This window comes from Corvus moneduloides, chromosome 2 (genome assembly GCF_009650955.1).
Source record: "Corvus moneduloides isolate bCorMon1 chromosome 2, bCorMon1.pri, whole genome shotgun sequence".
NCBI classification, from domain to species: Eukaryota; Metazoa; Chordata; class Aves; order Passeriformes; family Corvidae; genus Corvus; species Corvus moneduloides.
The window spans coordinates 110350313-110367922 of NC_045477.1; the positions used below are offsets into that span (position 1 = coordinate 110350313).

The following is a 17610-nucleotide window of genomic DNA, read 5'->3' on the forward strand; positions in this document are numbered from 1 at the left end:
TTTGGATTCTTAAATTTCAGACCCTCCGTCTGCAGGCTACCTATGTCGGAACAGCTGTGCAGGCTGTGGTTGCTATTCTGTAGCACAGCGTGGCAGGTCCAGTTTCAAAATACAGGTTTCTAGGATGCAGTTTGTGGTAGGGAGTGAGAGTAAACAAGAGTCAACATCTCCTGTTACATTGTGTGTGCTTTTTCCACTTGCTTCATCATCTTCATTGGGGTTTACAAAGCCCTGTCTGGTACCAAGCAAACAAACCCTGTATACTTTTTGTGGGATTGGTATTTTTAGTGCTTGGTGAGATAAATATCTAAAGAGTATGCTGAAAATATAATCATTCCCATTGGGGAATAGGAAGGATTTTGGACTTGGGCTTGTTTTGCTGAGTTTTGTTTTGTAGTCACATTTCTTGGGACTGTGCAAACATCGTTGAAATTCAACTGTTCTTAAGTTCTGCTTTCCTACGTTCAGCAGCAAGTTATTAGTTTTAGCTTTTGCTCAGTCTGCTCTGATGCACTGATCTTTTTGCATATTCTTTTGAAGATTTCTTCATCCTTCTGCTTCACTTTGTTTTGTTTGCCTATACAGGAGCTATGAAACATTCTGGAAGCTCAAGAGAAGACAGTATATGTGGTTGATCACTCCTGTTTTCCTGTGTTTCTTCCTTTGTTTTGCCCTATCTAAAAGCAACAGTAGTGGTTTCTGATCTTGTTTTTATGGAATTCTGGATAAAGTCTCATGTCTCTGGTAGACAACAGGTGGGACTTTGAGTCTTAGAGTAGTACAGTGTCTGTCTCTGGTGTTCGATACGTAGTTATTGGAGAGAACTAGACCTCTGCCTGCAGTGAAAAGACTGAAAAGAGCACTTGGTCTCTTCTTTTCCTGCCTCCTCTGACAGACGAGTGTCAATATTCAGAAACTACTGATGCTTTTATGATGTGACCTTGGCAGTCCAGTGACAACCTGGGGATGTGACAACTGTATTAGGTTTGTGAGCTAGGTGACTTTGATCATCATTGTGAAGGACTGTTGCTGGAGTCTGTTCTCAAACAGGTATTCATGAATGTGGGAATCTGGCAGCTGAACTGAGAACATTGGAACCAGAGTTTATGATCTCATGCTGCATTTCTGCCCTCTTCTGCAGCAAAATGGAGGTTTGTGTGGAGCCTTCTGTATGGAATGAATCCTTTTGTAAAGTGGATCTTGGACAGTACAGTATTGCTCTGTCAGTTTGTAGAATTTGCCAGAACTGGATCAGGGCCTGCTGCATGTGTGTGAAAAGCCTCTGCATTGTTCATGCCTCTTGTTGCAGGACCCAGAACAAAAGTTTGGTTTAAGTGCAGCTTTGCAAGAGTTGTCTAATTTGTTTTCCGTTTCTTAGCACTGTGGAGTAAAAGGTAAAAGTAAGAAAGAGAAGAGATGAGTAAATGTTAGAGAAGAGTTGAATCCAGAGAGGAGAAAAGAGAGTAGTAGAGAAAACTGAGAGTAGAACTCTGTTTCCTGAGTTTCCTCTGAATGGAAGATCCACCAGTGATAACATTGATGTATAACCCTGAAACATTCCACTTTTAATCTTTTCCCTTCTGATGGCATTACATTTAGAAGTTCTAATGCATTTCAAGTCTGCTTTTGTGACCTGTGCTACCTCAAAGGTTCTGGGTCATGTTTTATTAACATGTTTTTCTTAAATTTTTTTCTCCCTCTGATACCTGTCTAGTTGAATAATTGGCATGACTCATTTTTGGTGGAAGCATGTAACACTTTTTCATATCTGGAAAAATTGATTTAATATTAAATGTTGTATTCTGGGTGAGCTTTTTCTGAAATTTTAATGTGTTACTCTTATTTAAATAAGTCTACTTATATTTTCAACTTAAACTTGTGCGGTGGCAGTCACATCATTCTTCAGGTGTATCATATTTCACTGCATAAGCAAATCTACCAACATTGACTCTCGTGAACAGTGACCATTCCAAATGCAGCAGTGTTTGTACAGGTACCATTCCCACTGTATTTTTACAAACCCTGTGTCTGTCATGCATAAGGCTGACATTGAAGGTTGTCCACAGAATATTCTTCACTGACCTTGCTTCGATGTAAAGTCCAGAAGATTGCTGCTTAGATTTTTGTTTTACTGATGTATTTTCTTATTTTTGCGGTGTTGAAGACTGTTGTCAGTCCATTACACTGACTTGTTCTTAAGTGAAAGAGTCTCGAGATTGGCATTGCAGTCTCTCTTTGGTGTTAGTTTTGAGCTGAAGATTTGAAAGTGGCAGAGCAGCGGCTACGAATAAGTTTTTCTATGTGACTTCTGTATAGGGTGACTGATGAGCCCAGACAGGTAAGATTGTTCAGAAGATTGAAGGTGGTAGAACATTTATTAAACAGTTTCTTTTTTTAAACCTCTGGTGACACTTGACATTTCTTTCAGTTTTTGTGCTAGCTATGCGTTCAGTAGTAATAACTTGAGGATTAGTTCCTTCATAAATACCTTGCTTTTCATTGTCTCTTTTCTGTCAAAGTAGCTATTATTGTATAACTTTATGCAGTCTGTGCTGTGTTTTTGCTAACTCTGACTTGCTTCAGAGTTCCCACTTTTTGCTTGTTTCCCTGTGCAAAATTGCACTGCTTTCTCTTTGTGGGTTTCATATTGACAAAATATGAAGTGATCAGTTTCTTCCTCTTGGGTCATGAGAGAATTAGGGCTGCAAAGAATGTTAGGCAGTGTTCAGTTTAACCTCATTTCAGAGACTGAATCAACTAGCTTAATGTAATTTTGGCAGTTTTTTTTTTTTTTTTTTAAAGAGATGTAAAAGAGATGCCTAAATCAGATCAGGTTGCTCTCTTTTACAGTGTTTACCATGAAGGAAGTTTCTGCATATTAAGACTTGAGTCTTCTGCAGTTTGAGTCTAATGCTTGTTTGGTTCTTGAAGGACAAGGTTACTGGTGCCTCCTCTGTAGTGAACTGTTGAGGCCTTGGAGAACATTGCTGTGTTCTTTATCTATTTCTTCTTAGGTAAATCCATCAGATTCACTCATTCCTCTGTCACAGACTGTTTTATTATTGTTACCTTGATTTCTGTTACATCCGTCTATGTTTTTAGAAGATGCTCAGAAATTCATGTAATTTACCGGTAGAGTGGGATATTTTATGCATGCTTTTCCTTTATCCTGTTGGGTCAAATTCTGGGTTAAGTTGCAGGCATTGTAGCTATGATTTTGGAGTTTTTTAGTCACCTTGAAGGTGTAACTTCATTATGAGTAAAAATCTGTAGATAATCTAGCCTCTTGACCCTGAATTGACACCATCTTTTAGAAAACGTAATTACTTTGCAGGGTTATTTTCTACCAGGAAGAATAGTATGGGATTGCTTTGTTCCCTGCAGTAGAGCAGACCTGTAACAAAGAGGTTTTATCTCTCTGGTTTGTTCTTTTTGTTGCCTTAATGTGATACTTACTGAAAGAAACTTGTTTCAGTGCCTGACTTAAGAATTTGATCTGCACAATTATTCCACTTAAAGCCACAAAACTGCATTATTGTTCAATTGCAATCAAATCTTGCTGTTTTACAGACAGTGGGAAACAAATGGTGGTGGTGTGTGCAAAATTCTGAACCCTATATATCATGAGATGCTTTCCTTGCTTTCTTTTCTTCTTGGCTTTGTGGATAAGAAATGTTTCACTTTGAGTTTTCTAGTATTTCCGTTTTCAGATTTTTAAAAGCATACTTTTAAAGAGTTTCAAGTTTTTGGAAATAAAACTAAATACAGCCATTGATGCCTAGTGCAGTGTAGATTCCACTAGGGCATAGGATGACTATTCATTCTTCCATTTGAATTCGTACAATGGGAAGCATATATTTGTATTCTTGAGTAATGTATTGAGGATTGCAGTGTAAATCAAGGAGGGATTATTCACAAATTTAACTTTCGCTTTGACCCTGAGAGTGTGATTTCAAATTCTCTTCAACTGAAACTGATAGATTTGGGCTGATTTTAGCCTCTGGTGTTTAAAACAAAAGCCTGATTCTGGCAACGTGTATTGACCCAGCTGGAGTCAGAAAAAATCAAGAAAGATTGCTGTATATTTTGAAAAATAGATGGAATGACTAGATCAAAATTAAAGCCAGCCTTTGAAAAAAAATTAAATGTGACTGTAGGCTAAACCTGCAGAAGTCTCATTGCAGCTTATTAGAATGCTGTTTCTGGAAATATGTTTAGAACTTACACTTACTTTATCATACATGCAACTGTCATGTAATTTATGATCAATTATATTAAGAAAATACCTAACATACAGACTAAGGGGTTTTTTTACTTAGTCTGATGTCCCTTCTTTTGATGGATATGGTTGTACAGGTGTTGCTGTGAGGAACAGCAGCCAAGGAGCAGTGTTAGGACACAGTTTGCTTTTGCTTTGAAAGCTGGAGGGTATCTAATTACTGCTGATCTAGTGGGTACCATTCTCTCTTGCATGCTGCCTGGCAGGCAGGTAACTGACCTGATGCTACGTGCTGAAACAGCTCTGTGGAGGCTCTCAGATAAACTGACTGCAGCTAAGAAGCTGATACAAGGACCATGTGCCCCAAACCAAACAGATAAGCTGAACTTAAGCTGAAGCAAGCCTGTAAGCTGGGAAGGCTTAAACCAGAGCTTCCTTTCCTTTTCCTGCACTGAGCATGCAAAGGGACCCCAAAGGGCTCTGTACCTAAAATGTAACTGTACAACAGGGCAAGGCAGCTCCTTAAAGAGATGGTTTAGAGCTGCTGGAGTGAGACAGGTTGAATAGAGATATGCCCTTGCATGTGGGAGCAGAGGAAGTGGATCTTTTCAGCCAGTCCTGCTTTCCTGTAGCAGCTTTTGTTGTTTGCCTTGCACAAATCCATGGGCTATGGGTTCTTGTTCATAATTTTCTTATTTTCTGTATGGGCTGTCTTTCATTTTGCTTTTTATTGCCTAGAGAATAACTGAACTTGCTCTCAGTCACTCTTGGGAAGAAGCAGTTGTTGTCTTTGTTCTGAGGGGTTTTCCAGCTCAGAAGGTATAGGCTGAGCTAAGCCAGGGAGTCTTTCCTGCTGTTCAGCCTCGTGTCTCTCCTCTGTTGTAGGTGAATTGGTATCTGACTTACTTGAAAAATTGAACTCTGAAATCATTACTGTGCTTCACAGAAAACAATGTAATGTCTTGTTTCCTTTGTCTTAATTTTGACAGGATGTGTGTATTTGTAATTGAGATGTGAAAATGCGAGCAAGTAAAGTAGGTCCAAATGTTTGCTGGAAGAACTGTAATGGAATTGATGGCACTATCAGAATTTAATGACCCCCAGATTGATGATACCTAAATGAGCAAGAAAAAAGGGAAATGCTAATCCTTCCTGCATATTCCCCAAGATAATGTCAGGGTTTGGGAACTAATCCATCAATGCGTGTTACCTATGCAAAGAAGGTGAAAACTCTGTGATTATAATGGGACTGTCTTTAAAAGTATCTCCTTGATTGTGCTGGTTGCACTGTACTTGAATCTTTCAAATTGCAAATCTCAGTGATTATGGACCTAGCAGTGCTTTTAACACTTTCTGGTTTGCTTGAACATAATTTGTGGCTCTTACATTATGCCTTCACTCAGAAATTTTGTGGATGGTTGAACTGGTTATCATCACAAAAGAACATTTGCTGTCTTTCTAGATGAAAGCAGAATACTGGCTGTTCATTACAAGTAAAACATGGACTTCTTAAAAAATTTAACTTACCTGGACTCTTTAGAAATTAGTTATGATGGGGACTTTACCCACTTGTTAAATGATGCAAAATACAAAAAACTATGTTAAGTAAGGTCTGATCTTCTATCTAAACTACTTGGGCAAGTGTCTTAATATCTTATGCTTTTAAATATTTGTAGTTAAAATTTTATAGGTATCTTTAGTAGCTACTTTAGCTTAAGATTGCTCTTAGTCATGTCAGTCTTTCGATTTGTATAGGGTGGCTTCAGAGAATGAAGACTGTCACAACTAGGTCTGCAGGAAGGTATTGTTATTTTGCTGGATCCATTTATTTGCTTTCTGACTGTATGGTCGGGGGGGTTTTAATGTTTTATTTTCAAAATACTAGCCTCGATAAAAATCTGTTTTAAAAATGAAAGTTAAAGATAATCTTAGCTGAGGCCTTTCCAAATGGGAATGTGATGATAAGCACTGGACTTTCCTTCCAGGTCTCTAGTGAGAATCTTATAGGCCAATCCCAGGAGGGATGACAGCCTGTGCTGGTCTCACCAGGTGCTCCTCAAATGTTAAAGTACTTAAGTTTGAACAACTTGTGACATGAAACATCAGCAAACTGTTGTCACAGTTTTGTCCTTTTGTTTTCCCTCCTTACCCTCTGTTATGTGTGCAGCATTTACTTTTTAAAAGCTCATTAGTATAAAAATTGTACTGGTAAAAGCTAGTATTTTGGCGTCATATTTCCAAGTAATATCAAGTATTTGGTATTTGATGAATTTTATTTCTATGATGAGAGATTTATGCGAGAGAAAATGAGATGATGTGAAATGTGCAAGAATGTCAGACAAAAAGGGTTAAGCTCTAGGAAGGAAAAAGTTTAAAATGTGTCTCGTGAGAGGAAAGTGAAGATGGGTACTGAAATCGCTTTAAAACCTTTTATTTTCACAACTGGTTTTTTTTTTTTTTTTAAACTTCTAACATTAGGAGGTCTAAAATTTGATCTGCTGCAATGGGCATCTGGTTTTCCTTCCTACTGACAGGTCGTGACAATGCCTGTGAGAAGACTTCATACATGTTCCTGCGGAAGGAGCTGCCTGTGCGACTGGCAAACACCATGAGGGAAGTGAATTTGCTGCCTGATAATTTACTGAACAGGCCTTCGGTTGGGCTGGTGCAGAGTTGGTAAGTTTAAAAAAAAGTGGATTGAAAAGCTATTGCAAAACTAACACTGTATGTGTTGTTTTGCTCGCAACAAAGAATTTTTGAATTTTTCTGTATCGGTTGGTTTTCTGCCTTGAATTGTTTATAGTATGTCTTGTCAAATGAGGTTTCACTTTTTTTCTGTCTGATGTTGAGTATATACCCTAATCTGGATCCTAGCTGAGGATTTACAAGTTACTCTTGTGAGTTAGTAAAAACATACTGTTGTCTCCCAGGTAATTAAAATGCATCTGTAACTTCCAAGAGCAAGCTTTTTTGACATTCCTTACTGTATTGCACTCATGGCTTCTTGAAATAGCTGTTCTTTCTCCGTATTCTTCCTTCATCAAAAATATTGAGAGAAAATTAAAACCTCATCTATTTTTCTCACTGCTAAATCTTTAAAAACATAACCTGGTATTCAGTGGAAGTTATGGAATGGGTCAAAAATCTGGTGTCATCCAGTAAACTACAATCTCCATTGTAATAACCAGTGTGGATCCAAAGTGATTCAAGGTCCTGTCATCTTTTCCACAGTAATTAATTTCTAGCCTAATTGCATGTTCGGTGAGATTTAGAGACTGCTGCCTTGGATGTATTAAGCACTAAAAAATTGTTGTTCATGGGGTATTTATTGTCCATTTACCAGTTAATACTTTTCCAAAGACTTTTTGTAAAAATATCTTTGCAGTATGCAACAGAAGTCCCTTTGTGAGTAGCAGCTTATTTAACTGTAAAAGCAGCTAGTGTTGTAGGCTTGTGTTAAGTTCAGTCATAGCATTAAGCCTAGAGCCTCTGTGCTCACTGTACGTTGACTGGGTGTCATATTTACCAAGCTTCAGACTTAGAAAATATAAATTAGGATGTGTGGTATTGTGTTTGTCTTTGCAAGGTTAACACTGGATGTCTTGATGACCACTTCAAGTATAGTGATGAAGTGCTTCAAGTGAGTGTAAATGCTGTGGAGCCCCACAATCACTTTGTGGTTAAGTGGCGGCTTGCAAGGTTTGAAGGCTTGTCTGTCTGATGTCACAGGAAGTTGTTATGCACATAGAAAAGAGTAGATAATATGTAGGCCTTTTAGGTGTTTCTAATCTGGTTGACTTGTGGAGCTGTCTTTAATGAAATGTGGACAAATAGATTAATGGAAAAAAGGAAATAATTTTTCTGTAGTGACAGCAGCATAATACTTCTAGTCCAAATGTCTGTGCTGTGGCTTGTGCTTCTGCCCTACCAACACAGAACTAAACAACATTTGGATCCCTCTGGCAAAGGAACTGAACGGGTGTTCAGAGTGCAGGGACCCTTCAGAATTTTTGTTGAAGATGTTTGAGGACTCACGTGATGCTTTCTATGGTCACGATAGATACTACTGATTAAAAAGGGAAAAAAATCCCCAAACTGCAAATGAAAAAAGCAGTATCAAGTGTTATATGACAATATGATTTGCACAATCACACCTGTAGACCAATAGTTATCTGCTGAATGGGCTAAAATACCAAACTGTAATGTGGTGAAGAAGGTGGAGTGGACATCAAGCCCAGAGATGGAAGCTTGAAATCAGAATGTTTTCTGTAATTTTCTTCTAATTTTTGATCCACAGTTAACTAACAGTTTTTGTGGAAAGGAGTATTTTTGTTGAGATTGTGTGAGAATATTTTTATGATCTTATGTCAAAGATAACAGTAATTGTAGCATTTTTTTCCTGTGATATTATAGGTGTTGAATTTAAAGAGCTTAGTTTTTATTTTCTGCTCGGAGGTTTTTAATTGCTTATCAAACCTCTAGTTTGTAAGTCCTGATGATGAACCTTGGGGAAAATATACTTCTAAATTTATCTTCTAAAAAGACCAAAACAAAGATTTTATTAACTTCAGTGTGAATGACCTTGAGTATTATGCAGCTATGCTGATAGCACATTTTGAAACATATTTATAGTTTCTTAATCTAAAGTTTAGAGATACCTAGAGTGAGATTCCTGAATTTACATAGTAGAATAAATAAATATAAGTTAAGCTGTTCAGCTGTTTTGTGAACTTGTAAAATGAAAAAACCTCTTCTCGATGCACTTCAAAACTACGCTATAGGTTGAGAAAGCTTGGCAGTTCATTAATATGCAAACAAAAATCTGTTGTACATTTGCTACAAGAGAGCAAGACATTTAATGCATTATTCACTTTAATATATTTATTTGCTAGTTTTCAGTAATTTATATAGTCACAAGCATGTTTGTTTTATTTTTGCTACCATTTTACACTAGAAAACTTATTTTTTTATGTATTTTCGGTGAGACTCCAAATAGCTGGAGCTTTAACATTTGAATTCCCAATCTATTCCTTAATGCCAGCATGCCGAAAAAGAAAACAAAAAGGTCCTAATCTTTAAGATGGGTTTTACTAGACTTTTAAATTGAAGTGGCTCTGTAAATAGAGGAATAAGAAATCAACCCTGCCTACACTACAGCATGGATCCTTTCCCATCAATCCTCTGTGCTTCCAGTCATCAAACATTCTGGATTTTGTCTGTTTTCTTGCCCTTTATGGCTCCCTTGGGAGGCAGCTTCATTTTGTCACTCCCTGCTGCAGGCAAGGCCTGTTCTTTCGTTCTCCAATCCATCTCCATGGCCATGCTGGAGGCACTTTGCTTCCTGTGCTTCGATGCCTATCAGATTTTACAACTGAGTGCTTGATTGCTCTTGGGAAAGGTGCTCTGTTGGTTTTTTCTCTTTCCTTTCTGGGCTCCTCAGCCTGATGTGTGCAGCACTGAGGGAGAGACAAGACCACTGTCCTTCCTTTTTACTGCTCAGCTACACCTTCCTGAATAAATCTGGCACTGCCCAGAGAGTGAACTCTGAACAAACCAAAAAGAATAGTTCTGCATTTCAGTAAAGGTAAAACATCAGGTCTGTCCCAGTTCAAGTTCACAGCTTAGTTTTTGTGTATCATTTGCATGGAGTAGGGAAGGAATAAAGTGAATCAAGACAGTAACGCTGTCTTGTTATTATGTTTTGGCTGTGAGCTGCAATGGTTCCAAACAGCAGACAGATCAACAATCAGTGCCTTGTTTTCAGCTTTTCAAAATTAATGGGGAACTTGCTTGATCCAAAGAAGTGGGCCTTTTTTAGGCCAGCTTTGAGAAGGCACTATAGCTAAAGTGCAGGTAGGATACAGTACATATGGCAGAATTGTATAATAAAGGATATGGTCACTAATGTGATGAGGGAAAATAGTTACAATAAAACCTTACAATGGATAAGGTTAGAGCTTATAAAATACCTAAAGTAAGTGTGAGGTTTGCACAGTATGTTAGTTATATGTAAAATTCACATTTTATTTAGCCCTGGACAAATTTCTCTATTTTTCTTTAGTGCTTTTCCTTGGAATATGCTATAAGTTTCTCTCTTGGGAAAGACCCATTAAAGAAATACATACAGTTTGGGGATTAATAATTGTTTTTTTCTCTGTTTTCTACATTGAGACTATGCTATCAAGATTGTGTTACCATGGAGATTTGTTTTATCTTTTTTGTGCTTTGGTATTAGAATGATTGTAAAGGAAAATTTTGGTGAAATACACATCAGGGAAAAAGCAGAAGTATCTTGCATGAATTAAAAAAGAAAAGAAAACCCAGAGTTGACATTATAGGCTTTTGCAGTGCTTTCATGTATGCAATGTGCCATTCTAAAATTATTGCGTTTGGCAGACTAACAAGAATTCCATCTATGTGGCAGTAATTAACAGAAGAACAAGGCAAAAGGGTGCTTGAAACCAAAGAGCTTGACCAATTGTAGTGTATTGTGATAAAAAATTGAAAACCAGAAAGACAATATGTTTGAAGGGCATAGGCTTTGATTTCTGTTTTTAGTGACTCACCAAATACTGCAAAATATAACTGACATTGTCTTTTTCTCATATATGCTGGATTTTTTTTTTTTGTGGATTTGTATTCTGTATAGTTGTATTGATTTATTAATGACACAGCAAGTCATGCATTATTCTGGTACTTTTGTCTTTTGTTCTTTCTGGCTTGTAATTATGTATGAATTATGTTTAGACATCACAAGGTCTTGCTTTTCATTGCTTGATAAATCCTGTAGTTACCACCTTCATTTATCCCTCTCTGCAGCTACAATTCAAATCAAAAGAAAATGCAAGGCAGTAGATGGTTTGTATGAAAAGGGAATGACTTTTTCACACACACTTTTATAGGAATGCATTACTGACTGCTCCCCTGTCATCCGAGTGTAATGGTGGTGGTCATTAAGACCAGAGTTATGAATATAATTTTAAATATGTTTTCTCTTAATTTCTTTAATTTTGAGCTGTTTGGTAGAGAGGAAGTGGGGTAGGGGGTGGAGGGGGTGCTGACTTCGGTGTACAAACCGGAAATCACACCAGCATAAAAGAAAAAGATGTACCAGCATTTGCAGCTCCGAGTTTCTATTCAGAGACTTAAGACATAGCGTCTCTTACAACATCCAGACTGGCTAATGTACAGTGGTAGACACTGAGCAGTGGGTTAGGGTTGTTTGACATAAGGTGACTTTTTTCTAGCTTGTCACGGGCTTGGAAGAAATTTGGGTAACTTAGATTTGAAGTTCACCTTTTCTTTAAGCTGGTCCCTCTAACTTGCTAGATACAGTGCTTTTACTAATGAACTTGATTTCTAAATTTCTTTAGAATCAGAAAGACGCATGTAAAAATTGTTGATAACGCTAAAGGAAAAGCATTGCCATTTTCCATAATTTCTCCAGTAATGGCAGGCAACCAGTCAAATCCACACAGTACAAAAATCAGGTATCATCTACCTTCAGTACCAGCAGCATTCACTGCTGTTTTATCCTCGTGTCTGCACAGGATTGCTGATGCTTGACATTTATGGTAGGAGGTCTGCATTAAAAACAGCCGGTTGTGTTGCTTCTCAAGTGTGGTGGTGTCATTCAGAAACAGGACTTTCATAATATTATATCATGACAGGTGGGGGTTGAAGAACACTCTTCAGAGTGAGTATGGTCATGATTTGTTAATTGTTGCATGTGAATCAGCCGAGTTCAGAGTGATGGTTGTTAACTGGTGCCATCTCTTAGCAGCATAAAATAGTATCTTTTAAAATAAGCAATATTAAAGGTATCAGCTATATGCCCTACTTGTAAGTGACAAATATTTGGGGAGATTCCTGTAATGGTTCCTGATGTTTGCAGGAGGGCACAAAGGCATGGAGGGACAGGAGCTGGTGTTCCTGTGCTGACCATGTTGAAAATGTCAGTCTCCCTGAGGAGTGTCACAGTGACCTGTGGCTGCAGCTTGAAATGGGGGTGGAGTAAGCGGTATGTGGTTCTGAAGGGAGTCACATATGCAACGGTGCTGAATTAAGCTTCACGGTAGCTTGAAGATGCAGGGTGGAGTTTCATAGCCTCATTAAGCTGGTCTTAACATGGAACTGCTGCCCAAAGAGCTTATGCATAGGTGATTTTGTTGAGCTGACCTAATCTACTGGGTTGCTGCTACTCTAAAGGAAAGGCTTGGTAATTTGTTTTGGTTTTTCCTTGTGTAGGCTCTGTGGTTGTCTTTTCTTGTGTGCTAGCTTTAGCTGTTTAGACCTTTCAGTGAGTTGTTTTCCTGTGCAAGAAAGGTTTGTTTTTTTTAATCAATCTGTTTCACCATTGCAGGGAGTTGGAGCTGGTGACACAAACATCTGATTAGTGTTGATATTATATCGTAAATGGCAGTGCTTTACCTGAAGGGAGGGTAATGTCGAAACCCTCCCTTTTAAGTGTGTTATTGATTCTGCGTGTGATTGATACCTTTTGTGATTTACTTCAGGAAATAGGTCCTGGTTCTGTAGTCTTTAAAGCTCCATCTGTACTGCTAATGCACGTACTCCAGGGGTGATACCTGGTCCTGGGGCCCAGTGCTGTGAGGTGGCAGAATTTATACTGGTGTTAGGCCAGTGTCCTACAGAGCAGGCTGGCCACGTTCATGTTGAGGGGTTCAGATTTGGGTCCTCTGTGGTACCTCTGGGACTCTAAGCCTCAGTTAATCTCATGTGACCCAAATGTCTGAGCAGGAGAGAGCTGTGTTGTGTAAGAGAGGTTTTTACGAAACTGAGGGTTGTGTCGCATGGCCCGAGGTACAAAGGAGCTGTGGAAGTGTGTGAATGGGTGTGCTCTTCTGGAGTACTCTGGGAGGACCAGCTTGGTGCAGTCCGGTTAGTGTGCCTTTTGGGGAGTGTTCCCCTGAGCTTCATTTTGAAGGAAAAGTTGGATTGCTCTCTGAGGAACATGGGAACAAGCTAACGTCTGTACAGAGTCGATGAGCGGAAAAATCAAGATCCAGGGACAAACTACCTAAATTACAGACCTACCTGTGGAGAGGTTTTGCTCCTGTTAACTTCAGTTTGATTTATATAGCAATTATCCTGAATTGCAGACTGTAAGGTCATAAGTAATACTTCTTAACTCAATATAATATATTGTGGTTGCTTTCTTTCCCTTTGTTGCAGCATCCCACTTACTTCTAGCCTTTGCAGAGAACTGTGTACTATGCATCTATTATCCTATGTGACCTTGTAGTGTTAAAATTAAAGAAACTCAAAAGTATTTTAGGTTTAAGTATTTTAATTCTCTCTTTCTAATTTTGGTTATTTCAGGTACATGCAGAGTTTCCTTGAGCTTTTAGAGTATGAAAATAAAAGTCCTGAGGATCCTCATGTTCTGGATGAGTGAGTAATTGATATAACAGTTCATTTTAAAATAATCTGTCTCAAATACCAAGCGGTTTTGTACTATAGGATAACAGTTACCTTATTTGTAAGGTAGAATAGGTATGGCAAAAGCTAAAATTGTAATTTGGAGTAGAATGTAGGTATCTAAGTGCTTTTGAACAATATATTTTGTATTTATGCAGATGGTAGTTTAAGAAATGGCATGAAATGCTTCCTCCAAGGCTGTATTGAGAAAAGAACATGGATGTGAGACTATACTTGCATATCAGATACTTAAGACTAAAATGTCACTTTAGTATACATTGAGCTTAGTGCTCTGTTGTGTATTAAGTATGTTAACACATTAATAGTTTGATTTTTTTTTTTCCCAGTTTGAAAGCATTCTAATGTGTCAGTCATTGTTTTTATCTAAAAGATTTTTTCATGGATTTCAATTAGTGGTGTTCACCTAGCTCACTGAATAACTTGAATTACTTGAGAAGAAAGGAAAATTTAGGCAATTTTCTTTATCAACAAAATCATACTGAAGTTACCATTAGAATGTTTGCCTGAAATGTGTACACATAAAACAGAAAAGAGCCCCACATGTGAGAACAGCAGGTGCAACATATGCATCAGAGACTTGAAAACAAAGCAACCAAAACACACACACACCTGCCCAGCACTGAAGTCTGTTGCTACCCTGTACCTATAGCAGTCAGCTTTCTTTCAGGGTATTACTTCTTGCAGGTTTTTTGTTCCATTAATTAGCTTTCTTAGGGTAGTTTGTCTTTTGGATTTCTTTTTAAAATCTGAAATCCTGTATGATCAAGCAGCGCTTTATAGAGTGTTTCATAAAATATCTTACTCTCTTTGTGCACCATGTGGCCTGTGCTGTGCAAAAATGGTGCTTTGCCTTCAGCAAACTTCAGATGCATTAACGGTGATGTTACATTAGGTTAAATAAGGGTTTTAGGAGGTGGCGCATTTCAGGTGTTTCACTCTTTTGATTGTGGGCATGTTATCTGAGGTCTTGACACTAGCTTTTGTGTACCAACCAATATGTGTAGGAGAAGCTCAAGTGCAGGAGTACCAAGTTAACTTGTTGCTCCTTGTCATGGCAGAGCTGTAGGAGCCATAGGGATCACTGACTGACTGAATTGTAGTGCTATTGAACAAGGGGAAAGTAACCGTTTACTCAGTGTGAGTCCTAAGCTGGAATGCTGCCTGCAGTTCTAGGTACTACCTTTTAAGAAATTAAAACACTTGCGGACAGTATTGATGTGAAAGGAACAAGATTTAGAGACTTGGATAGTTCCACCTCTGAATAATGCTGAAGGCATTTGTTGAGACTGGCAAAAAAAAGACACTGGAGACGCTGGAAGTCTGTGTGTGCCAAAAAAATAAGGCCACTGTAATAAAGGATAATTGGTTGCTCTAACTGAAGAACTGGAGGACTGAAGAACTGGTTTTTATTAAAGTTGAGAATGCATGCAGGGCAAAAGTAAAGATTGTAATATTAATGAGAACAGACTGAAGGCTGTAGAGCATCCTATTTAAAAAGCTTTTATAAATAGATTAGATAGTTTTTAGTGGCATTCTAGGTGTGCCTGTTCTGTAGAGGATAAATCAATTTTTCAACCACTCTAGCTGTTAGATTTTGTGATTCTGTATTTACTGTTTGCTGATGACACAGGAATTTCTGCTTGTGACTAGTTTATCAGCAGGCTTTCCTTTGTGGGATGAGGTTGCCGAAACTTAAGTGTCTGTTGCCCTTTGAAATGGCATGAGATGTCCTAAACACCTGTGTGAGCCTGGCAAGTGTAACACAGGTCCTCTTAAGCCTGTAATGTCCTGGGTGTGGGTTGAGGCAAGGTGGTTAAGTAGTTTCTGAAACCATCTTTGGTGTTCTGTATTTAGGCAACTGAATTTCACCTTTTTAGGAACTTCAGAGGTTCAAGGTAGATCACAATATAATAAATACATGTATTTATGAAGGCTAATGAGTAGTTCTCTTGGAGATCTATTTTGAGAGTCTCATAATTAACACATGAATTATCTAAATCTGCCATATGGATATGGCATTCTTGATATTGTTTCATGGCAACTGCAAATATTGTTTGCGATGCTCTATATGAGTATGGTAGAACAAATATTTCATAATGAAGCAAATATCAATATCATTCAGTATAACTGTTTGTTAAAAGCTTTGCAATCTTGCAATTATTGTATTCTATGTAATTAAGCACATATAATAAGAATGCTTGGAATTTATTGCTGCCTATTGAAGTGAAGTCCAGCTAGGGTCTTTGACAGTAAGAGTTGTCTTCTGTACTGCATTTGGCCTGTGAAAAGATATTAAAAATGTATTATCCAATTAAAGAGCAGATTTGTTTCTTTTGGCAGTATTGGATAGGCTACCTAAGATTAGAAAGTCAGATTTACTTTCTTGCTCTGGGATGTCATCTGTTCCTAACCTACTGAAGGCTAAGCCATTTAACTGCATATTGAACTGTAATTAGGATTTTTTTAATATTAGTTACAAACTGCATCTTTCAAAAATACTCATAACTATGTCCATATTTATCTTATAATAACCCACAGATAAATCTAACAAATTTCTCAACTCCTGTGTCAGTATTCCATGTTGCTGCTACCTAGTCCTATCCTACTTTTATGTCTTGTGGTCAGAAGTGTGTCAGTATGGTCAGAAAGTATCAGGAATGCTGGTAGCTAATGAGCTTCTCAGTGGGGAAAAGCCCCACATCTCGGAGTTCATTTAAGTTTGTATAAAAGTTTTCTGTTCTTTTCTGATTGCACATATCATTACATACCGAATTTGAGCCATTGTCTGGGACATTGTGTAAGTGTCTTTAAGGATGCATAAATAGGAATAGTTCTTTTTTTCAACCAGATTGATTTGCTTAAAGGAAAACCTGGAGGTTTATAAGGTATGGACCAAAAGCCTTTTTTGTGTGGGCAGTATCTGTGGGGTATCTCTGAGTACCTTGCCAAGAGCAGCCTTTAATAAGGGATTGGAGCAGGCTTCATCTCTTGTCTTCTCTCCACTGTCCTGTTCCTGTGTGGCACATGCTGTAGAACAGCACATTTTACATATTAATGTTACAGATTGTATGGCTTGTAGTACAGAAGACCCAACCTTGCATTCTTTGGTCATCGAATGCCCATCCTTGTCAGTCCTGTGGGGCATCAGGTGATTCAGGCATTTCATGATGGCCCCCATCTCTTCTCTCTTTAGCTTAATTAGTGTTACAAGATGTGAGTCTTGCCCGGGTGGAAGTGTCTCTGTCCAGTACCCATCCCAGCAGCTTCTTTTTGGAGCTGAATGTCATGTTGACCTCAGACACTCAAAACATGAAGCATAACAGAGCAGTTGATTTTTGGAAATTAAAGAGTGCCCTGGTGGACTTCCCGTCAGCTGAGGTGGACTTCACTTTCTGTTCTGGCTAATCAGGGTTATAGTAGCGCAGGAGAGAAGGGGAGCTAAACTGGTCGTTCACGGAGGTTGAGTATCCACAGATGTGCTCTATCAATGTTGCCAGTAGTTCTTCAATTACTGCTTTCTAAAATGGTGCAATGCTTTTATCAATTGAACAGAAAATTGTCCTCTATTTGTGTTACCATCTCTGCTTCTCTGGGAGTCTGCTCTGGTATTCTCAGAGTCTGGGCTCTCTTTCTGAGGAAACCATTTTCTGTATTAGTGTTATAGTATTGCAGATGTCATCCATGTACTGGCACAACTGTGTGTAAAGCCACACGGTGAAGTGAATTGGGAAATTGATGTAGTGGAAGAATGTGGAGGGCTGTGAGCCTGACTCCAAGGTGATAGAAGAATAACCTACTTTTAGCTCTGTGGTCCCTGAAGTGTTACAGTGTGTGGCCAACAAAGACAGCCAGCAGTGCCCCTGCAATGGAAAGGGTGAGTGGTTATAGAAGTAGGTGCAGAGACTAAACTAAAGCTGATGTTTTTCAGA

General features: G+C 38.3%; 1 protein-coding gene across 2 annotated transcripts in view; it reads left to right on the top strand.

Moving 5' to 3' along the window:
• The window catches only part of PDK3 (pyruvate dehydrogenase kinase 3), a 55283-nt gene that overhangs the window by 12235 nt on the left and 25438 nt on the right, over window positions 1-17610 (top strand). For both annotated transcript variants that reach the window (XM_032100854.1, XM_032100855.1), the window contains exons 2-3: window positions 6754-6895; window positions 13562-13633. In XM_032100854.1, the coding sequence (XP_031956745.1) occupies window positions 6754-6895; window positions 13562-13633 (214 nt within the window). The remainder of the gene's footprint in view (window positions 1-6753; window positions 6896-13561; window positions 13634-17610) is intronic.